Source organism: Amblyomma mixtum, chromosome 2 (assembly GCF_055824585.1).
Source record: "Amblyomma mixtum isolate Tamu chromosome 2, ASM5582458v1, whole genome shotgun sequence".
Classification (NCBI taxonomy): Eukaryota; Metazoa; Arthropoda; class Arachnida; order Ixodida; family Ixodidae; genus Amblyomma; species Amblyomma mixtum.
The window spans coordinates 158,287,274-158,309,375 of record NC_143013.1 but is presented as its reverse complement, the minus strand read 5'-3'; the positions used below and the strand labels follow the sequence as shown (position 1 = coordinate 158,309,375).

The following is a 22,102-nucleotide window of genomic DNA, read 5'->3' as shown; positions in this document are numbered from 1 at the left end:
GTGGCGGCGGTGCACTCATGTTCCGCACTACCGCATTGTGCGGGAAAGCAAAACTTCTATTGAGAGAAAAAAAATGCAATTTCAGAAAGATATAAGCCGTATATGTGTTGCTGAATTCTTTTTTTTTGTTTAGAATTGCTGCTATATAACTTAACACTAAACTGCGCTTACTGTAGTACATATATTGTACTTTTACAGCTATGGGGTCAGCTACTCGTCGCATCAGTCCACGGCCAGGATGAGCTGCAAGAATTACAGCATGCTCAAGTTACGTCATAATCTAATATCACCTCTATATGTCGCTAGTGATAATGCATGTGGAGGGTTCGACCTCCATCGCGACCATGTTAGTCCTTTTCTCGACAGGAAACGTAAGTAAACGCCCTGGACATGAAAAGCGCACTCTATGAAGCTTGCTGAATGTACTAACTCGTTTCTCTCCTGCGCGGGCGCTGCGCGGCTGCTGCATTGCACCCCCCCACCCTCTGGATTGGCAACCGACAATATATTAACTTCAGAGGGCGCTTCCTCTCAAGTTAACTGTTAAGGATTATTAACTCGCAAAAGCTGATTTCAAGTTAAACAGAAGCTCCGCATCTTGCTGTGGCTCGAAATCTGCTTCTACCGAGTTAAGTACCAAAGGCAGAACAGTTTTAGTTGTTAACTTGAAAGCGGGTCCCGCCGGCCCTCTTCAAGTTAAGAAAGACGACGGAGCGTAGACTATATATAGAATACCGGACGCAGCGTGTCGTACGTTTATGCTTTTGTTGGCGCAGTACTGTGTAGCCCAGGCGTGATAATCCATAGCACGCATGACAAAGCGGGTGCGTTATCTTCGCTTCTGGCGCAGAACAAGAAAAGCCAGAAGACAAAAATGGGACTGAAGAGCCGACCGTCGCGGCCACAATACCCACCAAGGCCCCCAGTCCAGGTACCTGCACACCTGAATGGGATTTCACAGGTAATATTGCAGGGTGGCTCATGTACAGAGTTGTCTTAAACGCCAAGCAATCAGGAGTACAGGAAATTTACAGAGTACCGAGGTTAGCCTCTCGATTCATATTTAATAAATATCGCCGAGTTCACTCCCCCTCAGAGCTGTGTCACATTGCAGACCTTCCCAAGTTAGAATTAAGGACGAAATTCGACAGGCTCAAGTTTATGTTCCTTATTATCAGTAACGCAATTAAAATCAATAGGACCGATTATTTCGACATTCGTTCTAATGAATCATCTAGACATCGCCATAGCATGTATATTCCGCCTCCAGTAACTCGTAACGATGCATTTAAATATACTTTTTTCCCCAGATCAATAAAAGAATGCAACATGCTTCCCGATTCCGTAGTTCAATCTTGTTCGCTCAGTGCATTTTTCGTTAATTTAGACTCTTTTATGTATTCCGGGAGCGCGCTGTGCTAACATGACTAGGTTAAGTCCGTGTATTGTGTTTCGTGTATTTATTGAGTGTTTTACTGTGTAGATGCTCTTGAGTGTGCGTGATTATGTTTTTTGTTGCTCTCTTCTACAATGTAATAGGGCACTGAGTAACCTTCTCTCGTCCTGTTTAATGATTTGTTACGTGTACAATGCGCTTGATGACAGATTTGTTGGTATTTTTGCTCTCTTTTTTTTCCTACCACTCCTGTAATCACCTTTCAATGGGGTTAACAGTATCAGTAAACAAACAAACAAATTCAGCTCCGGCGGGCCCTTATCACTGCGAACAACAGACAGGCGGACTAATAGACCAACCGACCATGCTAACAGCACCGCACGTAGATAGTAAAACAAAAAACCTGCAGGACGCTTAAGCTTGGCCTTTAGGAGTGAAACACGAAAGCGTGTTGCAGCGCTTCCAGGGCGGCCTCTGAACGCCAGCGCCTGTTCGGCGCGACGCTTTGCCTATTGGAAAAATCTAAAATTGCTTTTTTTAGGAAAGGAAATGATGCAGTAAGTCACTCATCTTAGTGGGCACCTGAACCGCGCATTATACAGTTCTTGTTCCGCAGCCCGGAATTATAGGTCACCGGTTCCCTCAAATATAGGTCGCCGGTTCGAATCCCTGTCAGGAGCTAGGCTCTAACTTGTACGTTTATGGGGCCCGCAACGCGGAATCGTATGACAATATCGTGAACATTCTGCGGCAATTTTTACGCAGCTCCCGATGATTTCCGAAGCGCGGTGCCGACTACTAATACAACGTCGACGGCTTTCGGCAGAACAAGCTCTATACTGTATCGCATAAAAATAAAACTAAAGGTTTAGCTCATTTAAACCTAGTTATACCAAACGAAAGCAGGTGATATGCGCGGGGTGTTCAGATGTCGTTTACTAACAACGTTGCAAAGTCTCCTGCGCAACGTTCCATGATAGCCCGGCTTCGCCCTGATGCCGCGAACTGCGTACGCGAGTGGTGGGCTCCTCTTGAAGTTGCGGACGAGCTCCCGACGAATCACGTGGTCTGACAGCGCGTGAGAGCATGCGCGGCGGCTCCAGCTTCGGCGACGGACAGAGCTCGCGTGGTGGTGGCGGAACCACTGCGGCCAATGACGTGGCTGGTCACATGGTCATGCCAGCGGACCTCCGGAGCGGTTGAAGGTCAAAGCGACGGAGTCGAATGCAGCAGGTCTCCTAGGATTAATGAAATCAAACTGCCCCTGGTAAACCTGACACTGCTGGGATGTAAATGGTGAAAACACCGTAACGCCTTTTTGAAAGTTGTCGCCTGAGGATCGCACATGCGCCCCTTACTCATGCCTTACACTCGTGAAATAAGCAGAGACTTTTTGTGACCTTTGTGTGGGCTTACAGTAAACACTTCTTTTCTTGCAGAAAGCTTGTAAAAATTACGAAAACAGCATCACACTATATTTTAAGAAAAGCTCTACTCCTTTACCGCACATTGAAAGGCTGCTTTGCTTTTATCAACCCTACCTTACACATGATGCCCTCAGCTGCATATGCGGCATAAAATGAAACACACATACGCACAGAAAAATACAGAAACGTGCTGTTCGAAACGGAAAAGGCAAAGAAGCTTATAGGAACATCAAAATTTGAACTGTCTGCGAATGCAATCACTCTCGCAGAACATTCAAAATCGTCGTCCATTTGTGCTGCATTGATGACAGTTTTCGCACAGCCGGGCAGCCGTGTACAAGATACGGACACGTGTTGCTGAGTAGAGCTACGGTACCAGGCTTACCTAGACATTTTTCCGTGGTTGCTGGCCGGGGCGTAGTCGCAGAGTGCCAAAAAAATTACCGACGATTACGTTACTTCCTAATGCGAAATTTGAGCGCAGCAAATAAGCTGTTTCACCTTTTCGATAGATTGAGGCAAAGAAATCGAGCAAGACATGTATGCGCTATCACAGATTTTTTTTTTATTTTTCACACGTATTCGCAATTTCGGCTCGGGCGGTGCACATATACAGATCCGCCGCCACCGATCTGGCTCTCTGATTGCCACCGCACAGGGGTTGCATTGGAGGAGGAGCGAAGAAAGGAACTAAGTTCGAGCCGGCGCTTTGACAACCGGAGACTCGCAGGAAGAGGGGGGAGGGGGGCGGCGTGTACACCCAGCGGGAAACGATGGGGTCAGAAGCGCGCGCACCAAGCGGACAACACGATAAAGCGAGGAGGGAAGAGATAGCAGCGACTGACTGATGCCGCTGACGCCGATAGCGCTGGGGGGATGAAAGGGGGGCGGAGCTGGTTACGAGGCCGACGACAACGCCGACGCCGACGACGACGCGAAACCCAGGAACGGACGCCAAAGAGCTGCGCTCTAAAAAAGCCACGAGGTTTGATACGACTGTACGACTAGTGACGAAGAATGTGGCCGGCTTCATTGCAGTAATAGCAGAGTAGGCGGTTCTCGGTGGGGAAGGGGGGGGGTCCTCCATACCTACAATTCGCTTGGCGGAGATTCACAAAGCATTGCAGGGCTGATGGGCGGCTGATGTCCTCCTAGTGGCACATAAGGCTCCTGGGGTTGGCTTACGGGACCCCTTTGGCACCGTAGGTCATGGGCTTGGTTTCTTGGGCAAGAGCCGTCATGCGTGAAGCCTGTCTGCTGTTATTGAGGGATAGCACCCTTCAGTGTTGGGACGTGAGGCACCGCTGCTGTCGGCAGCAAACAGCACAGTTATTAGTTGGAGTTACCAGCAGATGCTGGCGGGTGGAATGCGGCGTACAAAGTTTAAAGGTTTCATGGGCTTCTCTGAACATTCAGCGCCTTCTCTATAGTGTTTGCTTCCCGGAGATGTCCGACGGTCGTCGGGGGATCACGCTCGAGTCTGGCAGAAAGTTGCTCTTTGACACCCTGCATCAGGGCGTTTTGAAACACCCCATTCAGTGTAAAAACATGGCCCAAAATTTCGTGCGCGCTGCATACACCCCCCTCCCCGCTGACGATTTTATGGTCCCGGAGGTAAACGGACGACTTTCGATAATGTTCCGCTTTTATAAGAATTTACAGAAGTCTTATTGATTAATGTTCTGCTGTATCTGCGTTTTCTGCGAATTCTCGGAAGGCTGATGTACGTAGGGGGGAGGGGGGGGGGCTTTTTAATCGAAATCGCGTTAACAAGAAAAGTCACTCTATTTCGCTATTGCATGACATGTGGCACTATATTTAATTTTAATTCTCACGTCAGCTTACTTTTCCGTCTTTCGAGTTTTCTCAAATGATCAGGAACTGCATCGAAAATCAAAACTGCTTTTATTTTTTTAAGCAATTCTGAGGCCCCTTACTGACCATGTCTACCAACACCCTATCAACGGTCTTCCGACAATTGGCCATCGTTATTCAAAAGACTCAAGTACGAAGAAAGTATAATTCCTACATCAACGTTCGGAAAAGTGTGTCTTAACTACACAGTACAACACTTTTACCAACATAGTGTTATCACTTCAAAATCATTTTGTGAACACTGTATCCTGGACTGCTTAAAGAATAATAGAAGCCAAATGGAAATTATTACATTTATTGTGCACAAGTGTACATACGCGCTAGAAGATATGCATGATGCATCAAAATATTTTATGGAGAACAATAGAGGAACAGAATATTGCCTTCGGCACAGTTCCCCTGAGTTCCCTCTCAGTAACAATGACTGACAGAAAGAAATTGAAAAACATAACAGGTTTTAATTCACGATGTTTCGGCTAGAGGTCCAGCCTTTTTCTAGTATAGTAAAGCATTCAAAATAAAAGCTGTGTGCTTCAAATGCTGTAGTACGCTTGAAAACGGCTGGCCCTCCAACCAAAACGTCGCGAATTAAATACCGCTAGGTTTTTCTTACATATATACGAGGTGTTTCAGGGAAGACTAAGTAATTTTCAAAAAACAGGTATTTTGAGATGAATATATAGCTTTTTCAGCATAGTATTACCAGTGTTGGCAGGCACCAGAAAACTGGTGAATCGTCTTACCTTATAAGCTGGTTAACTAATTTTTATTAATGAACTTTTTAACTATCAGAGTTAGGCGTCTAGTTGCAATTAGATATTTGTAGCAGTTACATGAACTGGAGGGGTTGCTCCCCCTGTGTGCTTTCAAAAGCGCATGTATTTTCGCACGATGCAGCCAAATTTTGTCGAGCCACAGCGGCGAAAGTAATGTTTTGTACATTCTAAAAACTGATATGGCTACTACTCACGACAGGCTAAAAGTCTCTAACTGCAACCAGTTGCAAACCTGCGTTAGTTAAAAAGTTAATTATCAGAAATTAGTTAACCAGCTTACTAAATACACCTCACCAGCTTTCTGGTGTCTGCTAACACTGGTAATACTACGCAGCAAAAGCCATATTTTTGAAAACTATTTATGCTTCCCAGAAACGCCTGGTGCATATAAATACTGCTCACTTTCCTGTACAACACAGAAATGAAAAAAATTCTTCTGTAACATGAAGGTTCCATGAGCCACATAACAAACCCGTGGAAAAAAATGGTGCATGCATACACACACACCTCTCCAAAAGAGCTAAAAAATCCCACACAGTGAAACAATGCTTACGCTGTCTTCAGACCAACATTAAAGGCTGCAAACAATAGTCAATTAAAAGTCAAACAGGATGCCAAGCATATGCTAAATGTCCACATGGATGTAGATATCAAGCTATGAGCTGATTTTAATAAACATACAGCAGCACAGAAATTCTTAAGCAACTTTGTTGGTGCACTATCCTGACACTAGTCCTCAATATGAGGCAGCCTGCTTGTTCATCATCATCATCATCCCGACTACGCCCACTGCAGGGCAAAAGGCCTCTCTCATGTCTCTCCAATTAACCCTGTCGTTACTTGTCTGCATCACCAGCGGAAGACGTAGCGTCTTAGTGATGAGACGTGTGCACCAATTAACAGGTAGCCTCCTCCATGGCGGAATGCAGCAGCAAGAGAACTGCAAAAGAAAACATTCAACGCACACAGTTATAGTAACTTCTAATAGAATCAAACACAGAGATGCAATAATCAGTTAAATGTGTACTAAAATTCAGCACTCCGAGTGAGTTTGATAAGGCTGGTGAGTAATAGCATAAGCAGCAGTCACAAGACTAGAGCTAAATGCAATGCTTCCTTGAACAAGAAAAAGCTATAACATGCTGTAGTGTTCAATTCTGCCCCCCCCATTCAAAGACTGAATGATATTCACAGGAACTGACATTAACGTGTTACGCCTAATTAGGCTACCACAAAGATATTTAGCCATTCCAGTCATGTGAAGATAAGATGCAGGCCATCAAATATGAAAATTGTTTTGTGTTTCTGATTTGTCTGTACAAAAATTCAGGCAGCTTTTGTTTTCAAAAGTGATGGCACAAACACATTGCAATATAACGCATATGTTTCTTTCCCTTAGAGCGGCTAGGAGGGAGTAACTTAACTTTACTTGCTGTTCATTTTATTTACCAGCTTGTAGATAATGTAGCATCATTTGGAGCTATGCCAGGTGTGAGGGGAAAATGTGTGAACAAAGAGTACAGAGGTAAGCAAGTTCTCAGGGCAAGAGTGGCACACTCTAAAGCAAATGAATCAAAATATTAAGGCACACACTGCGTCAGATACAACACTTGTAAGTAAAGATGCATAGAACTACAAGCGATAAAAGCCTCAGCAACGTGCCCCTAAGGGAGCAGCTGGACTGGTAGTTTTTTATTTGTCCCACAGCACATCCCTCCAGTGCTGAGGCCTGCTCATATCTGTTTAAGGGGAAACAAGCAAACAAGTGTTCCAAAGGAGTACTTAGGTTGTTCTTTAGGAAATTACCTGTTACTAATTGCAGCAATAAATACCTTGAGAAAGTAAATTAAGTTGTTTACACAGCTTATTACAAACTTTGATGGCACGGGAGAGAGGCAACATCAAACGCATTGTTTCAAGTACAGCAAGGGGTCATGTTAAGGTCACAGCATTATTTGTTGACTTAAGCTCAGCTAGTTTAATGGAACCAGTAACTGAACTTCGGCATGAATAAAAATAACAATGCACCAATACTCAATTCCAAATGCATTTCAACTGTACAGTGCAGTCGGGTGTGACAAAAGGAGTGTGAAAGAAAACCTCAGCAATGCTCATGACATATCGAATAAGCACCTTTCTTCTGTACAGCTTCAATATAGGCTTTACAGGGTTTCATGTAATGCAAGGATAATCTGGTAAGTTATCAATTATTGATGCTAGCAACACTTATGTTCTAAAGCAGAATGCTCCACTTGAACGCTAATATTCAAATATGCAATTATGCCTGTTAGGCTATGCCTGGCATACAGTTACCACACCACTGGTTCACTTCAAACATGCCATACCTTGTAAGAGGTAGGTACTGCTGAAGTAAACCTATAAAATTTATTTGCTGTTTTTAGATTACTGTATAAAGGTCATGAAGCAGATAATTGTTTTAATTTGGTCTATATTATGATCAAGATTCCCAAGCACGAGAGGCATGAGGGAAAAACTATAAAACAGCATTTCACACTATAACACCATGCGCTTGACTGGGGGAGTGCTTTCATGACGCCCGCAATATCTTTTCCCTTTCTCTTGGTCCCCTTTTAAAAGATGAAAAAAAAATGAAAGAAAGGGGGAGCCTGGACCAGAAGACTCTTGACAGGGAAGGACACAAGGAAAAAATACCCACTCGTGTACCTATCCTTTTACAAGTGGCACATGCTTGATATCCAGTGCCAATGGCTGACAGGCTGCACCAGCAGGTCTTGATGTCATTTGCCTCCGGTTGAGGTAGCACTGGCTCGATGACAGATGAAAGCTGGTGCAAAAGTAGCGTGATGATACCGGTGGAGCAGCCGTACAGAGCTTGACTGCTGGCACATTTGAAGAAAGGCTGTATTAGAGCCATGCTTTCATAAACATCATCACAGAAGCCACATCCCATTGCAACCTCCAGCTGTTCAGTGCAATGTGTTCAGGAGTGGAGGCTAACGATTAATTTGCCTACGCCTCCTATAGTTTGCAGAAAAATGGTTTACAAAGCTAGTCATACTTTTCTTAGAGCTATTATTCGCGAATCACGTTATAATTTATCACTTCGGGCTGAAAATATGGGAATGACATGAATGTACTGAATGTAATTCAAATAAAATGACTACAAACTTTCCACTGTGCGATTACCTCAGCTGCACTGCAAAGGAATGGTTCTGCTATTTTTAATCGTCGTTACGTTGACCAGAGGTATTAAGAACTACAGCACTTGACGTGAATGAGATGTGGAACGGGCAATGCTCCATATCCAGTAAACACTCAGACAGCAGAATCAAAAGACGCACGCCGATACAAGCACTTTTCGTTCTTACGGTCTCCTTTTCACGCACTGCTCCTGTTCAGTCGGAATGACGAATCAAGCAGCACCCCATAGTTGTCAGCACGACCGATAAAGCCGGTCGTGGTTCTCAGAGTGCAACCAAATTCTATCACATAACTTCTCCGCCGAGTAGATGACGCAAAGAGCGCAAGGCGGCGGGTTAAAAGTTGCATAGTTGGCAAGCGAGCGTGTCAGAACACCTTCTCTCTACAAACGATCGCGTGGTGCTCGCATTTTGCATCTCACTGCGAACAACACGGGAAGACCAACCCAAATGCATTCGCAGCCCTCAAGCATCCCCCCGACACATCGCAGAAGTCACTTTCCAGTCCTGTACTTACATTCGTCAACGTTCGCGGCAAGCCGTTTCTATCGGGCATCGGGCATCGGGCGCCGGCCGCTCTCGGCGTGGTTGGGTGCAGTACGTCAGAGCAGTTTTTGAGCACTGCATGCGCGTATGAACGTCTTCCGCAGCACTGGAGCCAACTGTCACCTTCCGAGTTCAGTCACACTACCACAACACTAACGAGGCCGCACATTCAACACAAACAAACCGAAGAAAGGCACCCACAACTTCACAACCGTCGCACTCCGTCAACAAACACTCGTTTCAGCGTACTAAAAGAGGTAGTGTAGCGAGCGGCCAACATGGTACGTGCAATCCGCCGCCAGCGAACGGAAAGGGGGCGCTAAGTTCGCCTATTGTTACACACTTTAAAAAAAGCATTGAAGAAGCCCTTTTTGTCAAATAATTGTGCATTAAATGACAAAATATTTTGTTTCAATTACAAAGTCATTAAATTGATAATAATTCAGGCGAAAAAATGCAACTATTCACAACCATCTGCTTCTGGCGGCGCTGCGAACGAAAGCTTGCAGAGGCGGGCAGCTACAGGCGATGCAGCTGGGCTCATGCGGGAAGCCGGAGCCACTACATGGCAGCACTATATATTTAGTTCTAAGACTATAACCGAGCTCCCCGTAACTGCGTTGCAGAATCAGGAATGATGATGATATGGGCCAACGCTAATGGTTTCGGTGTACACGGCTTGGCTCATGCCATTTAGTGTAAGTACGTCTGTGTGCCTTGGGCACGCTAGCGTTCGCACGCCGCTCTAGCGTGACATGCGAAACTTTCAAGGCCGCGCTGCAGCATCGCCTCTGTTTTGTGTGTGTTTATATCACGCCACTGGACACCTTGCACTCTTAGCTCGAGCGAGCCGCGCCGACAGTCGCGCTACCGTAGTATTTTTGTGTGCTACCGTGATTGATTTTTGCCTCTGCCTTTCGCGGTCCTCTGTTCGGCCTCACGTCCGCTGATGCCAGTAAAAAAAGGCGAAGAATGAACACGTTTTCGCGCGTCTGCTCGCTATGAGTACGTTAAAACCCAACACTTTATTCCAGGGTTTCTTAGTCATTGCATTACGGGAAGATAGAAAATACAGATATCGCCACGTTTTCCCTAGCCACAGCTTCGTACCGTGTTTGCGTTGAAGGAGATGCAAGTGACGATACAGAAGAGGCACTTCGCAGGAGCTTTAGCGGTGCTCAAAGCGGGGGCTGCTCTCACCCTAGCTTTTTCCATACTGGAAGCTCCTCTGTGGCTCAGTACTAGTGAAAAATGTAACAAGTCAAGAATGAGGGCTTAAAGTGCTCCAATTGCCGTGCACCTTCCTCATGCAAAGCCCTTGTTACCGGAGTTGAGTACAGCGGGCCGCTGTTACCTGTTTTGTTTCTCTATACTTCTCTTTATAGTATCGGCCGCCGAACATGAATAAAAATTAATATTGCCTTGCGCGAAATTTCGCATGTAGAGTCGCTGAGGAACAAAGCAGCTTGAGTTCTCGAAGCTGTAAGCCTGCACACGTTACACAGAATTTACTCAGAGCGCGAAGCGGGACGGCCCTTTTCGCGCGGGGTTTTCAGTCCCGTGCGATCAGCCATTGCTGGTCGCTCGAGGAGGAGGGTAGTGAGAGGGTTTAAATTCGGCGCTCCCACGTGGAGTGGCATAAAGTGTACCGGGCAGTGTGCAGGTTATTGTGAGGGGAAGAAAGTGTGCTTGCGGTGGACGCTCAGGAAGGAGTTCTCCTGAAGCTGGCGATATAATTTGGGCGCCTTTTGAGCTAGCGAGAACGTGTCATTCGATGAGTGTGGAAACACATCGGTGCAATGCTAAACTTGAATTTTTTTCTAGCTCGCAACAATAATCCCTCTGGAACCTCAGAGCGAAACGCTCTTACCACTAGTGTGTTTTAGCACCGTCGTACGGTGCATTACTGTTCGACTGCACGTTAAAATATGACCTATCAAGAATTGCAACAATAGCAACACCATCGTGTTATCGAATTGGCAGAGTTGTTGTACAGCTCTGCTGAAACTCTTTGTTAGTTCTGAAATGTTAAATCTGATTAATGACTGCCTGTGTACAGAATTTAAGGCCGAATACGAAGCAGAAAGCATTGTTTTCGTGTGGAAGAAGCCATCACTGAAACTAATTCGCTGGAACGAAGTCATCATTGCGCTTATGTAACTCAATATGCCACTAACTCCTATTTTTGCTTCGAAAGTTTTTAACTTCCTTGAAGTGCGAGGCAATAATACTTGAGTATTCTATGAATTCATTCACTTTGTACCAAAATTATTTTGTTTGCTGGTAACTTTTTTCGTTCAATACTTCATACAATGAAAAAGTGTCACTAAATATCTTCGATTCAGGGCGCATTTCTGAATTTCGGGATGAATGTTCTGTTATGAACTTTGCCCTTTTTCCCGCACTCGAGAATGCGAAAGCAGTAACGCTAGTACTGAAAAAATTGGACTGAAATTTCTAAAAAACCACAGTGTGCTCGGCTATGAGAATGTGATTGCAAAGTTTTGTTTCGTCTTCAAGGTTAGTTTAGTTGCCGCTTTGAAGTTGTCGGCTACAGTACTTGATTACTTAAGGCTTTTATTCGCATCACCAAAATGCTTTCTCGGTTTGTAGCATATTTCTATTGACAGCATATAAGCAGTAATCAAATTGTATGAACTTTCTATCAAGAAATGTTGATAAAATATGCCCGGCTAAGAAAATGTGACTGCAAATGTTTGTTTCGTGTTCAAGGTTGCTTTAGTTGCTTTGACATGTTAGGCTAGAGTACTTAATTAATTTAGGCATTTATTCCCATGATAAAACGTTCTGTCGGTGTCTAGTATGTTTCTACTGACAGCAGTACATAGAAAGCAGTAAGGAAGTTGTATGAACTTCCTGTCAACGAATGTTAATAGAATATGCTCGGCTAAGAGAATGTGGCTGTAATGTTTGTTGCGTGTTCAAGGTTGTTTTAATAGATTTGAAGTGTTCGCCCACTGTACATGATTTGAGGCAACTATTCGCATGAGCAAAAATGTTTTGTCAGTTTCTAGAGTATTTCTGCTCACAGCAGTCCGTAAAGTACATGAAGTATTAAAATGGAATATATCTTCTGTATTAAAACGTTCTCCCATATCCTGATTTTATTCCAAACGCATTTCCTGCGAAAAATGTTGTTCGCTTTTCGTTATAGTGAAATTGTTGTCTAGCTGCAACAGATTCCACCATGCAATCAGGCAAGATGTCGTCACGATTATGCGAACTACATAGTGTTAATCACCTCGAACACAATGCAGTTTGTTCATTTATTTCTCTCGATGTGTCAAACTGTACCCAGATTTTCTAGTAACTTTCTATTGACAGGAGTAAATACAAAGAAGTAACAGTCTACCAACATTGTATTAACAAAGGTGCATAAAATGTAAAAATTATTTTCTAGTAACTTTCTATTGACAGGAGTACATACAAAGAAGTAACTTCTACCAACGTTGTATGAACAATTGTTGATAGAATGTAAAAGTTAATACAAGGTTACTAGAGTCAATAGAGTGTTAATACAAATTCTAAAGGTAGTTGATATCCATTTTTGTAAGGGTGCGCTCTGCCGAATGTCCTCACCAGGTACTGTTCTGCCAGCAATAGAACGTTCTACCGGCGTCCGTGACAATATAATGTGAAAAGTAGTGGAAATAGCCGAGATTTTTATACAATTGTTTTTCTCTGCCGCAATAAATGTCGTTTACGGATCAAGTCCTCAGAGTCCGGTATGGACTCGTATTTTCATGTAAATATTGCATTTATCCGAACAACTAGCCCTTCTGCTTTATTAAAGAAGAAGAATGACCAACATACTGTTTGCGCCGGCTCTTTCCTTTTCTAACCGCCGGCGTATACCCCCCAAGAAATATTTCTGGCTACGCAATTTCCCTGCTTCTTTCCCTATGTTATTTCGGGATTTGCCCGATGAAACGGACGCCCCATTTCTTCGACGTATGCCCCCACTCCTTCGTCCGGATCTTATTGTTACAGCTAGCGCTTTTCTTGAAGAACAGGCTCCCCAGCGCCAGTCCTCAGAATGCCCGAGTCTCATGCCTCAACCTGAGTCCTCGGCCTCAGATTGAGTCCTCAGGAGCTCATTCTTAAATGTGTCTCATCTCCTCAGGAAGATTTCGTGGCTCTCGTAGTACCTACGAGCAACCCCATCAAGTGCAAAGAAAAAGTTTTGAAGGTTCATAGCACCGTCCCAGTTGAATACGCAGACCTGCTACTCGCCCGTAGTGTTGCAACGAGCCATTAGCGTTCGGGGATGCTTGAGGATAAGCTGAGCTAACACCTTTAGCGGGGTCATCATCGAGTCGAGCCTTTTGTTCCGGGTTCGAGTAGGGTCCGGGAGAAGGCTGTGTTCAGGTTAAAGCTTTTGAAGGTGGCGGCTGCTTAGGAGGTCGTCGTCTGTCGGAGCGGCTTCGGTGGCCATCCCGGTGTTCGCTCCTTGAGGAATGCTTCGGCTGCTTCGGCGCCTCCTATCGGGCGTGAGTGACAAGCACATCTTTCGGAACTTCCACAAGATGTGACGTATTGGCGACGGCAGTCCAGCAGTGAAAAAAATAGCGAAAAAGGCATCCAAGAGAATGGTTCATTGGACGGAGCTGCGTCAGGAGATGACTGAATAACTCGGCTGCGGCTGTATCAAAAAATGTGCGCCGTGGTCACTGAACAGCGAGAAAACCGAGGAGCCGGTTATATAGGCCAATATTGAGAGGTATTGCAATAAATTTATGTAAATTAGCGAATTCGTTTGAGCGCAGGGTCCTGTGGTGCGCCGGAGGACCGGACGTAGAGACAAGGATTATTCGTTATAAAATAAAGTGTAAAAAAACTGTTGCCGGTTGCTATGGGATCTAACATTTAATAGTAGTCATTAGTGTGTAAGATTGTCGTGAGGTTTTCACGCTCACGCGATGACATTACGGTAAGTGCACGGGGTAGTAGGTCGGATTAAAGTGTAGACAATGTCATGTGTTCACGCAGATATATCAGCGTGGAAGGACCTAACTTGCTATCCAGAAAACAAGTGCGGAACGGGCACGTCACAGTCTCCCATCGATCTAAAAAGTTTGGTGCGGCTACCTTGGGTCTACAATATGACAGTGAAAGCCAACTATCAAGCGCTTTTGAAATTCAACGTGACATTCGACAAATTCCGTAAGTGCGCACTGGCAGTGTTTTTGTGCATTCCATATTAGAGTGCCTCCCTGGCAGTGAGCCTCTATTTTCTGCACTTATTGGTGGGGATAATTACGTTTTACGAGAAATTCGTCATTACCAGGAATTTGGGACTGCAGCAAGCCACTACTTGCGCATAGCGGCTAATAGCGCTGCAATGCCAGCCAAAAATGTCATTCTTAAGTCTGGTGCATTGGCGCACTATTTTTAAATGTTCAAAGCCATCCGCCACGTGGCTGTTGACCGCCAAAGAAACTAGAGGCTTTGTCCAGAATTCCTGGCAGTGAGACATCATTTATGGACACAACGCTTTTAAATTTCTGCTTTGATAAAATTTAGTCCGGTAGTAGTAGTGGACAGTGCCGTGGTGCACACAGCCGGAAATATGGTGTCTTTTGGCGCCAGCCTCTTTGGATGGAAGCGAATAAGTTGTAGCGGTACTAGAAGGGCTCTCAGATTAGCAAGCTGTGAGCAGGGCTTCTATTAAAGATTCGTTTCGCCGTTTCTTCGGCGGCATATTTCCAATGCTTCCGCATATCTTCTGCGGCCCCAAATCTCTATAATTGGAGGTAACACCAATTCGCTATTGGCGTTAGCAGCCACTTGTGTTGTTGCACTTGCACAGCTTTTGCGCTCAGTCGCTGCTGCATACGGCTGCTGAGACCGGACCAGGCGGGCTAATAGTGCAACCGCACGATCTAAGTTGACCTTCACATCCTTCATGCGTACCTGTCGACTTGAGCAGTTGGGATGCATTTTTTTTTTACCGGCCGTGCGAGGAGATTTTATTCCCCGCAAAAATTGTGCGCGAAAGTTTGCAGCTTTTTTCAGTAGCCTTATCCCGTCTTCTCTCGTCTCCCAATCGCAGTGCGAATGACTATTGAAGAACCCTCAAAGGCAACCATCACAATCAACACGATTGAGTTCTACGACCCAAAGAAGTACTTCTTGAAAGAAGTCCACTTCCGCTTTCGAGCCACGATCAAGGATGAAGACAGGAGCGAGGACATTGTATTTCCTGACCACACACTCAGGGGTCAACGTGCAGACTTGGAGGTGCGTTTGATTCGCAGGCTTATGCTGAGGAACGGCAAGTAATATCACGTGAAGCAGGAATCATTCCTTAAGCAGGAATTTTGGAAACCGCCCAGCCCAATGATAATAGAATTGAACCAGTTTGGCAGCTTCCCATACTGGTAATCCGCGGAAGGTGGTCCTTGTAAAGGTCACGAGGTTAGCACTGCAATAATCTTGCTTCCCGTTGAGTGCTGTCGTCTCCTGCTGGCCTAGGAAAACGCAGGAACAAGAGGCGAAGTAACAATGCTCGCGTGCGTTTTCTTTATAGTTTTTAGTTTTTATTTAGCTGACCTTTATTCGATACTGATGCTAAGTGTATTGGCTCTCAGCTCTGGCTGTAAACATAATGTCAGTTTCCATTGTTTATCATTCAGCGTCAAAACGTGTTGGCTGTATGAAACAGGTGCAGAAACAGTGGTCGTGCATCAGTGCTTAGACAAATTGTATTTCTAATTGCATGTATACCGTGAACATACTGAGATCAACTTTCAGACGAGCGTACAGAGGAGCTAATTGAGCTCTATATGGCGCTAAACGGTTTTTATGCGAAGCATACTAAAATAGCCCAACCCAGCTCCTCGAGCGCGGCGGTGTCGTTACCATTGACCTTTCGTGACCTCCATGTCATACCACGTGATGCGTGACGTCACAGCAGATGGAAAACAGGGGCCCAACTCGCGCCGTCGCGCGAGGCGTCGTGACCAAGGATGGCCACGTGGTGCGTGACGTCACAGCAGATGAGAAACGGGGGCCCAGCTCGCGCCGTCGCGCGAGACGTCGCGACCAAGGAGGACCACGTGATGCGTGACGTAACGACATAGGAGAAACGGGGCCCCAGCTAGCGCAGTCGCGCGAGGCGTCGCGACCAAGGAGGACGCCTCCTTGGTCGCTTCGCATGACTAGCTTCGCATCTGACTAGGCTTAACCTAAGCAAAACCTCAGCCATTTTTTCTATTTCGCCCGGTAATGCACGCTAAAAGATGCATAGAGCTGGAGTTCGCGTACGTGGACCGTCTGCATGAAACAAGTTCCGCAGTAGTGATTTTAAAACGTTTTAATGCGTTCAGTGCTTTGTGAAATTGTGACAAAACTGCACGGCTAAGCTTCTTAGTGGAACACGCACCGGATTAGCATTATGGAGAGAAAACCCTCAGTAGTCTTTTAAAAAAAAAGATTTTACGGAGCATTAATAATTTGGCTATGTTTCACTTAAGTAAACTTATCCTCAGAAATCTTAAGGTCATTACAATAACTAGAAGGTATCATTATCAACTGCTACGCGAATATAAACTCCGCGTCAAGGAAAATCAAAGGCTGTTTTTGGACATGTCGAACTTAGAATAAATAGGCAACGCGGCCTATAATACGAGGACAACAGACCGTTGAAAAGTGTTAAAATGCCGCACGAACTATGGGTTTCACAGTCTTAGGAGAAACATGCCTCGATTACTAAATAAACATATTAAAGCAGAAACAGATATTTTATAACTAAATTTCCGGAACCTGAAGGCGCTGTTTTATTAATTTGCATGTCCCTAATACACACCACGCATCACATAAACAAAACACCTTGTAGAGATATTTCTCCACTGTTTCATTACAACTGTCTTTATTCCCCGACCGTGACATGAGCTTGTCGCCGTACATTAATAAAAATGTCAAGTTATAATTCTGTTTGTTTCTGTATGTCTGTACCTTTGTTTCTGGACTGTGCTGCTTCGTTGCCGTCAATGCCAGGAGGACCAATAATTTTTTAAGCCGTAAAGGGACGGCTTTTTTACTTGGCCCTTTTCCCAATGTGTACGTCATGTTGTGAAGAACAAATAAAATGAATGAAATGAAATGAATGCCAAATTCCGTCATAAGCTCTCAGGGTAACGAGGAAATGGCAGGAGTCTATTAATGGTCATATGTTTCCGAGATAATATCGGTAATTAGTTTGAACTGTAGTGAAGCTGTGCCGAACCCGTAGACGTAAAAGAAAACGAGGAGTGTAGCCACCCGGCAGACTACGAGGCAACAACTACGAGTCTCGAAACCAGAACATCGATGCTGCGTTTCTGACGGATACCTGTGGCACGTGCTTTAAATCCTGCCGTACACTTAGGGAGGTCGCAGGTTTCGATGTTCACTGTCCACCCTGGCGCTCCGTAACCATCGGCTCCACACCTCGATGACTGCCACCGGCAGCACCAGCTCCGGCCCCGCTTCTCCCTCCCGACAACCTCGCCCCCCCCCCCCCCCCCCCGACAGCCTCAATTCCATCAGCCCGCCTCGTTGGTTGCCGCCTCATCACTACCGGCTGCCTTCACCGCCGCCGTTCACAACGGCCTCTTTCCTAATCAAAGCGCCCAGCTCCTCGACTTCCAGCATAGATTCTGCACTTATTTTGACGCCCAGCAACCATCGTTGGGTCGAACCTCAACAGTGGCTCATCGCATCTTCACTGATGAGCATGCGCTATTACACCAACATCCCTACCATGTATCCGTCTCAGAGCGCCGCATTATTGATTAGCGAGTCGATGACATGCTCCGAAGGGGCGTGATTCAACCTTCCAACAGCCCCTGGGCTTCGCCGGTCGTCTTACTTTAAAAAAAGACGCATCTTTTCGGTTCTGTGTCGATTAACAACGTTTGAATGCAATCACACGCAAGGACGTCTACCCCCTACCACGCATAGATGACGCGCTTGACTGTCTGCATGGCGCCGAATTTTTCTCCTCTCTCGATCTACAGTCTGGCTACTGGCAAGTCTCCATGGCGGTGTTTGATCGGGCCAGGACAGCTTACGTCACTCACTATGGGATCTACGAGTTCAACGTCATGCCGTTCGACCTATACAACGCTCCCGCCACCATTGAACGCATGATGGACACTACCGTTCGGGGTTTGAAGTGGCACACATGTCTTTGCTACTTGGAAGAGACTTGTGGTGTTTTCCTCCGACATCACTACCCACCTCACTCGCCTTGAGGCGGTCTTGAAGTGCCTCAACAAAACTTGGGTAGGGCCTAGTTGGTACATGATGTTGTGAAGGTAAAGGATGCGCAATCAAAGGACGAACCACGAAGAAAGACACAGGGACACACACAAGCGCACTAACAACTGTTTATTTCTTCCTTGAAACGCTTACTTATACACCTGGCTTATACACCTGGCCTGACTGACGCCGGTCTGCAGCTCAATCTGAAGAAGTGCCGTTTCGCCGCCCGCCAACTAACCATTTTAGGGCATTCCGTGTCAAAAGAAGGCATCCTTCCTATCCCAGCCAAACTCCGAGCTGTCGCTGCGCTCCCGAAACCGACTTCAATCAAGGAACTCGGAAGGTTTATTGGTTTGTGTGCTTACTTTCGGCGCTTCGTCCGAAACTTTGCGGCCATCATTGCCCCCTTGACGCAAATTCTTGGTGGCCACAGCGACCTTTATGCCTGGTCGCCCTCTTGCGATAGTGCGTTCATGAAACGGCGCACCATACTTACCTCGCCTCCCATTTTACGCCACTTTGACCCGGCTGCGCCTACCAAAGTTCACGCCGACGCCCGTCATGCCGGCCTCGGCGCTGTTCTGGCCCGACGCAAATCTGTCCATGAAGAATACGTCGTGGCGCACGCGAGTCGGACTCTAACCAAGGCCGAGATCAATTTTCCGTCACCGAAAAGGAATGTTTCGCCATCGTCTGGGCACTTCAGAAATCTCGGCCGTACTTGTACGGGCGCCCATTCGATGTTGTTACTGACCACCATCCTCTTTGCTGGTTATCTTCAATGAAAGACCCCACCGGTCGTCTCGCCCGCTGGTCGCTTCGACTGCAAGAATATGATATCCGCGTCGTCTACCAGACTGGGAGTAAGCACATTGATGCCGACGCTTTATCCCGCTCTCTTGTGCCCCCCGACGTCCGGTTGCCGTCTGCCTCCAGCTCCGTCTTGTCTTTCCTGTCCGTTGACGACATGCCTGCAGAACAACGCAAAAACCCCTGGCCGGCGTCACTCACCGCACTCCTCACCAACTCGTCGCCCTCGTCGGCCCCGCGTGCCCTTTGTCGTCAGGCGCAGCACTTCGCTTTTTGTGACGACCTCTACAAACGCAATTACATGCCAGACGGCAGTAGGTGGCTGCTTGTCGTACCTCGCCACCTCAGCAGTGCTGTCTGCACTTCTTACCACAACGACCTCCAGTGTGGCCATGCGGGTCTGTTGAAGACTTATGAACGGTTGCGACAGCGCTTCTACTGGCGCGGCATGTATACCTTCGTTGTTAGGTATGTGCGCTCGTGTACCGATTGCCAGCATCACAAGCCTCCTACCCCACATCCTCATGCTCCGCTCCAGTCTCTCCCTTGCCCAGACCGACCATTGGATCGTTTTGGCATCGATCTCTATGGGGTTCTGCCGCACACGCCAGCGGGAAATCGGTGGATAATTAATAGTGGCCGTCTATAACCTCACTCGATACGCGGAAACTGCAGAACTTCCGGCCGCCACCTCAACTGATGTCGCCTCCTTTCTTCTTCGCCACTTCATTTTGAGGCATGGCGCCCCTCGCGAACTTCTCAGCCATAGAGGCAAACCGTTCTTATCTGAAGTTGTTGCAGCGCTCTTCCATGAATGTCACACAGTTCACCAGACCACAAGCGCTTACCATCCTCAAACCAAAGGGCTCACGCAACGCTTCAATCGCACACTGAGCGATATGCTGTCCATGTACATCGCCTCCGATCACTCCATTTGGGACCGGATTCTGCCATTTGTTACCTATGCCTACAATGCCGCTGTACAAGCAACAAACAGATTCTCTCCATTCTTTCTCCTGTAGGTTCGCGAGCCTTCGCCTCCGCTAGACACCATTCTGCCCTACCGACCGCATATTTCGGAGTACACGTCGTTTTACGAAGCTGCCCGGCACGCTGAAGAGTGCCGCCAGCTGGCCCGTTCCCTGACACAGAAGATCAGTGCCACAACAAAGTCCGCGTCGACAATAGTCCCTCCGCCCTTCTTCCTGGTGATCGCGTCTGGCTGTGGGTCCCTTCGGCACCACTGGGCCTGCCCAGCAAGCTGGTTGCGAAATATCACAGAACCAACGTTTCATTCAACAGACTTCCCGTGCTAACTACCTCGTTGAACCTTTAGCTCACTCCAGCGACCTTCGCCGCCATGGCCGTGAGATCGTTCACGTCGAGCGCTTGAAGCCATACTATGATCCCGCCATCATTTCGTCGCCCTGAGTTGCCAGGATGGCTTCCCCTTTCCTGAATGGGAGGGGGGGAGGGGGTGGAGATTGTAGTAAAGAAGTTGGGCCCAACCCGTAGACGTAAAAGAAGACGAGGAGTGTAGCTGCCCGGCATACTACGAGGCAGCAACTACGAGCTTCGAAACCAGAACATCGGTGCTGCGTTTCTGACGGCTACCAGTGCTCTAAATCCCGCCGTAAAGAAAAAGCAAATGGGCAGTATTGGAATTTATCATCGACATTTCCATTCCCAAAATTAGCTGATGCCAGATATTGTATGTCTTGAAGGATGTGCGCGCCTTAGTGTAGCTTTACCTGCGTATCTAGGACCCTTCCCACCTTCTACTTTTCCACGCACATTTAGCAGCATTTTCGGCACAAGACAAAAGCTATTTTCATATCTTTCGTTCGCAAAAATGCATGAAATGAACAGTATTAGTTTTTATTAATTCCGCATGTAATACAATCCCAATATTGAACTAATTTGGCTCTTCTCTTCTTCAAAAGCTATTTAACTACATAATTTGTCTCTTCTCATCTTCAAAAGGTGGAAGAAAACTATTTTTTGAAGCTTAACCAGAAAAAAAATCGGAAGAAGAGGCCACCTTGACTAGCTCTCTGCTGTAGTATGTTCTCCACACTGCTCTTGCTGAAATAATTTAACCGGCGCGTTCCTTTGCTGAGCGTCCGTCCCGGAGTTAGTGATCTCACGAACTGAAAACTGCTTTGTCAACAATTATAAACACCCAGTTATGTCTTCTGTGCCGGGCCTCGGTAGTTTTTGCTTGAAAACGATAGGTGTTGGGCGCTAAGCACAGGACGAGTCATCAACGAAGGGAGGAGAAAAAAGAGAAGGGGAGTTGTGTGAGCTTATGGGCAGGGTCCTCATTCCAGAGCTCCACTGGCTTGAGCTGCCCTGCGGACCTGTTGTATTAGGGGGCCCTTTTGTACTCCAGACTACCGCTGATCAGCAGCGCCTCCAACCGCTCAAAAGACGTGTTCTCCGTCTATATGAGTGTTGGCTTGGCCTCGCATCACCACAAGTTGTGGAAGAATGTAGGACGAGCCTGGCACCAGGGACACGAGACGGAGTATAATGTTGGGTGCATAAGATGCACACAATGGATGCTTCGAAATGTGTTCATCAATATCTACTGCGAAGAGAGGGTATCTGGGTGTCTAATTTCCTGTCAGGTGGGAGGAAGTTTCTCCTTTGAAGAGGCTGAAACTCGAGGCGTCGTTCGTTGAACCTGGAAGGTAGATGAGTAAAAGCGACCACAGTGTGTGGCCCCGCTCTGTTGATGATGCCTTTGAGTTAGAGCATGTGCCCTCTCGTTTACCTCCAGTCCCTCATGCTCTGGGGATAATGTTATTAGGTGGTGCTTGG

The 22,102-nt window shown here is 46.5% G+C and overlaps 1 protein-coding gene across 1 annotated transcript in view; it reads left to right on the top strand.

Annotated features, from left to right (window-relative positions):
• The first annotated feature begins 288 nt into the window (after positions 1-288).
• The window catches only part of LOC149361391 (carbonic anhydrase 6-like), a 66,154-nt gene continuing 44,340 nt past the window's right edge, over positions 289-22,102 (top strand). The window contains exons 1-3 of the mRNA XM_089568063.1: positions 289-961; positions 14,213-14,386; positions 15,276-15,463. Of these exons, the coding sequence (XP_089424189.1) occupies positions 14,326-14,386; positions 15,276-15,463 (249 nt within the window). The 5' untranslated portion in view covers positions 289-961; positions 14,213-14,325. The remainder of the gene's footprint in view (positions 962-14,212; positions 14,387-15,275; positions 15,464-22,102) is intronic.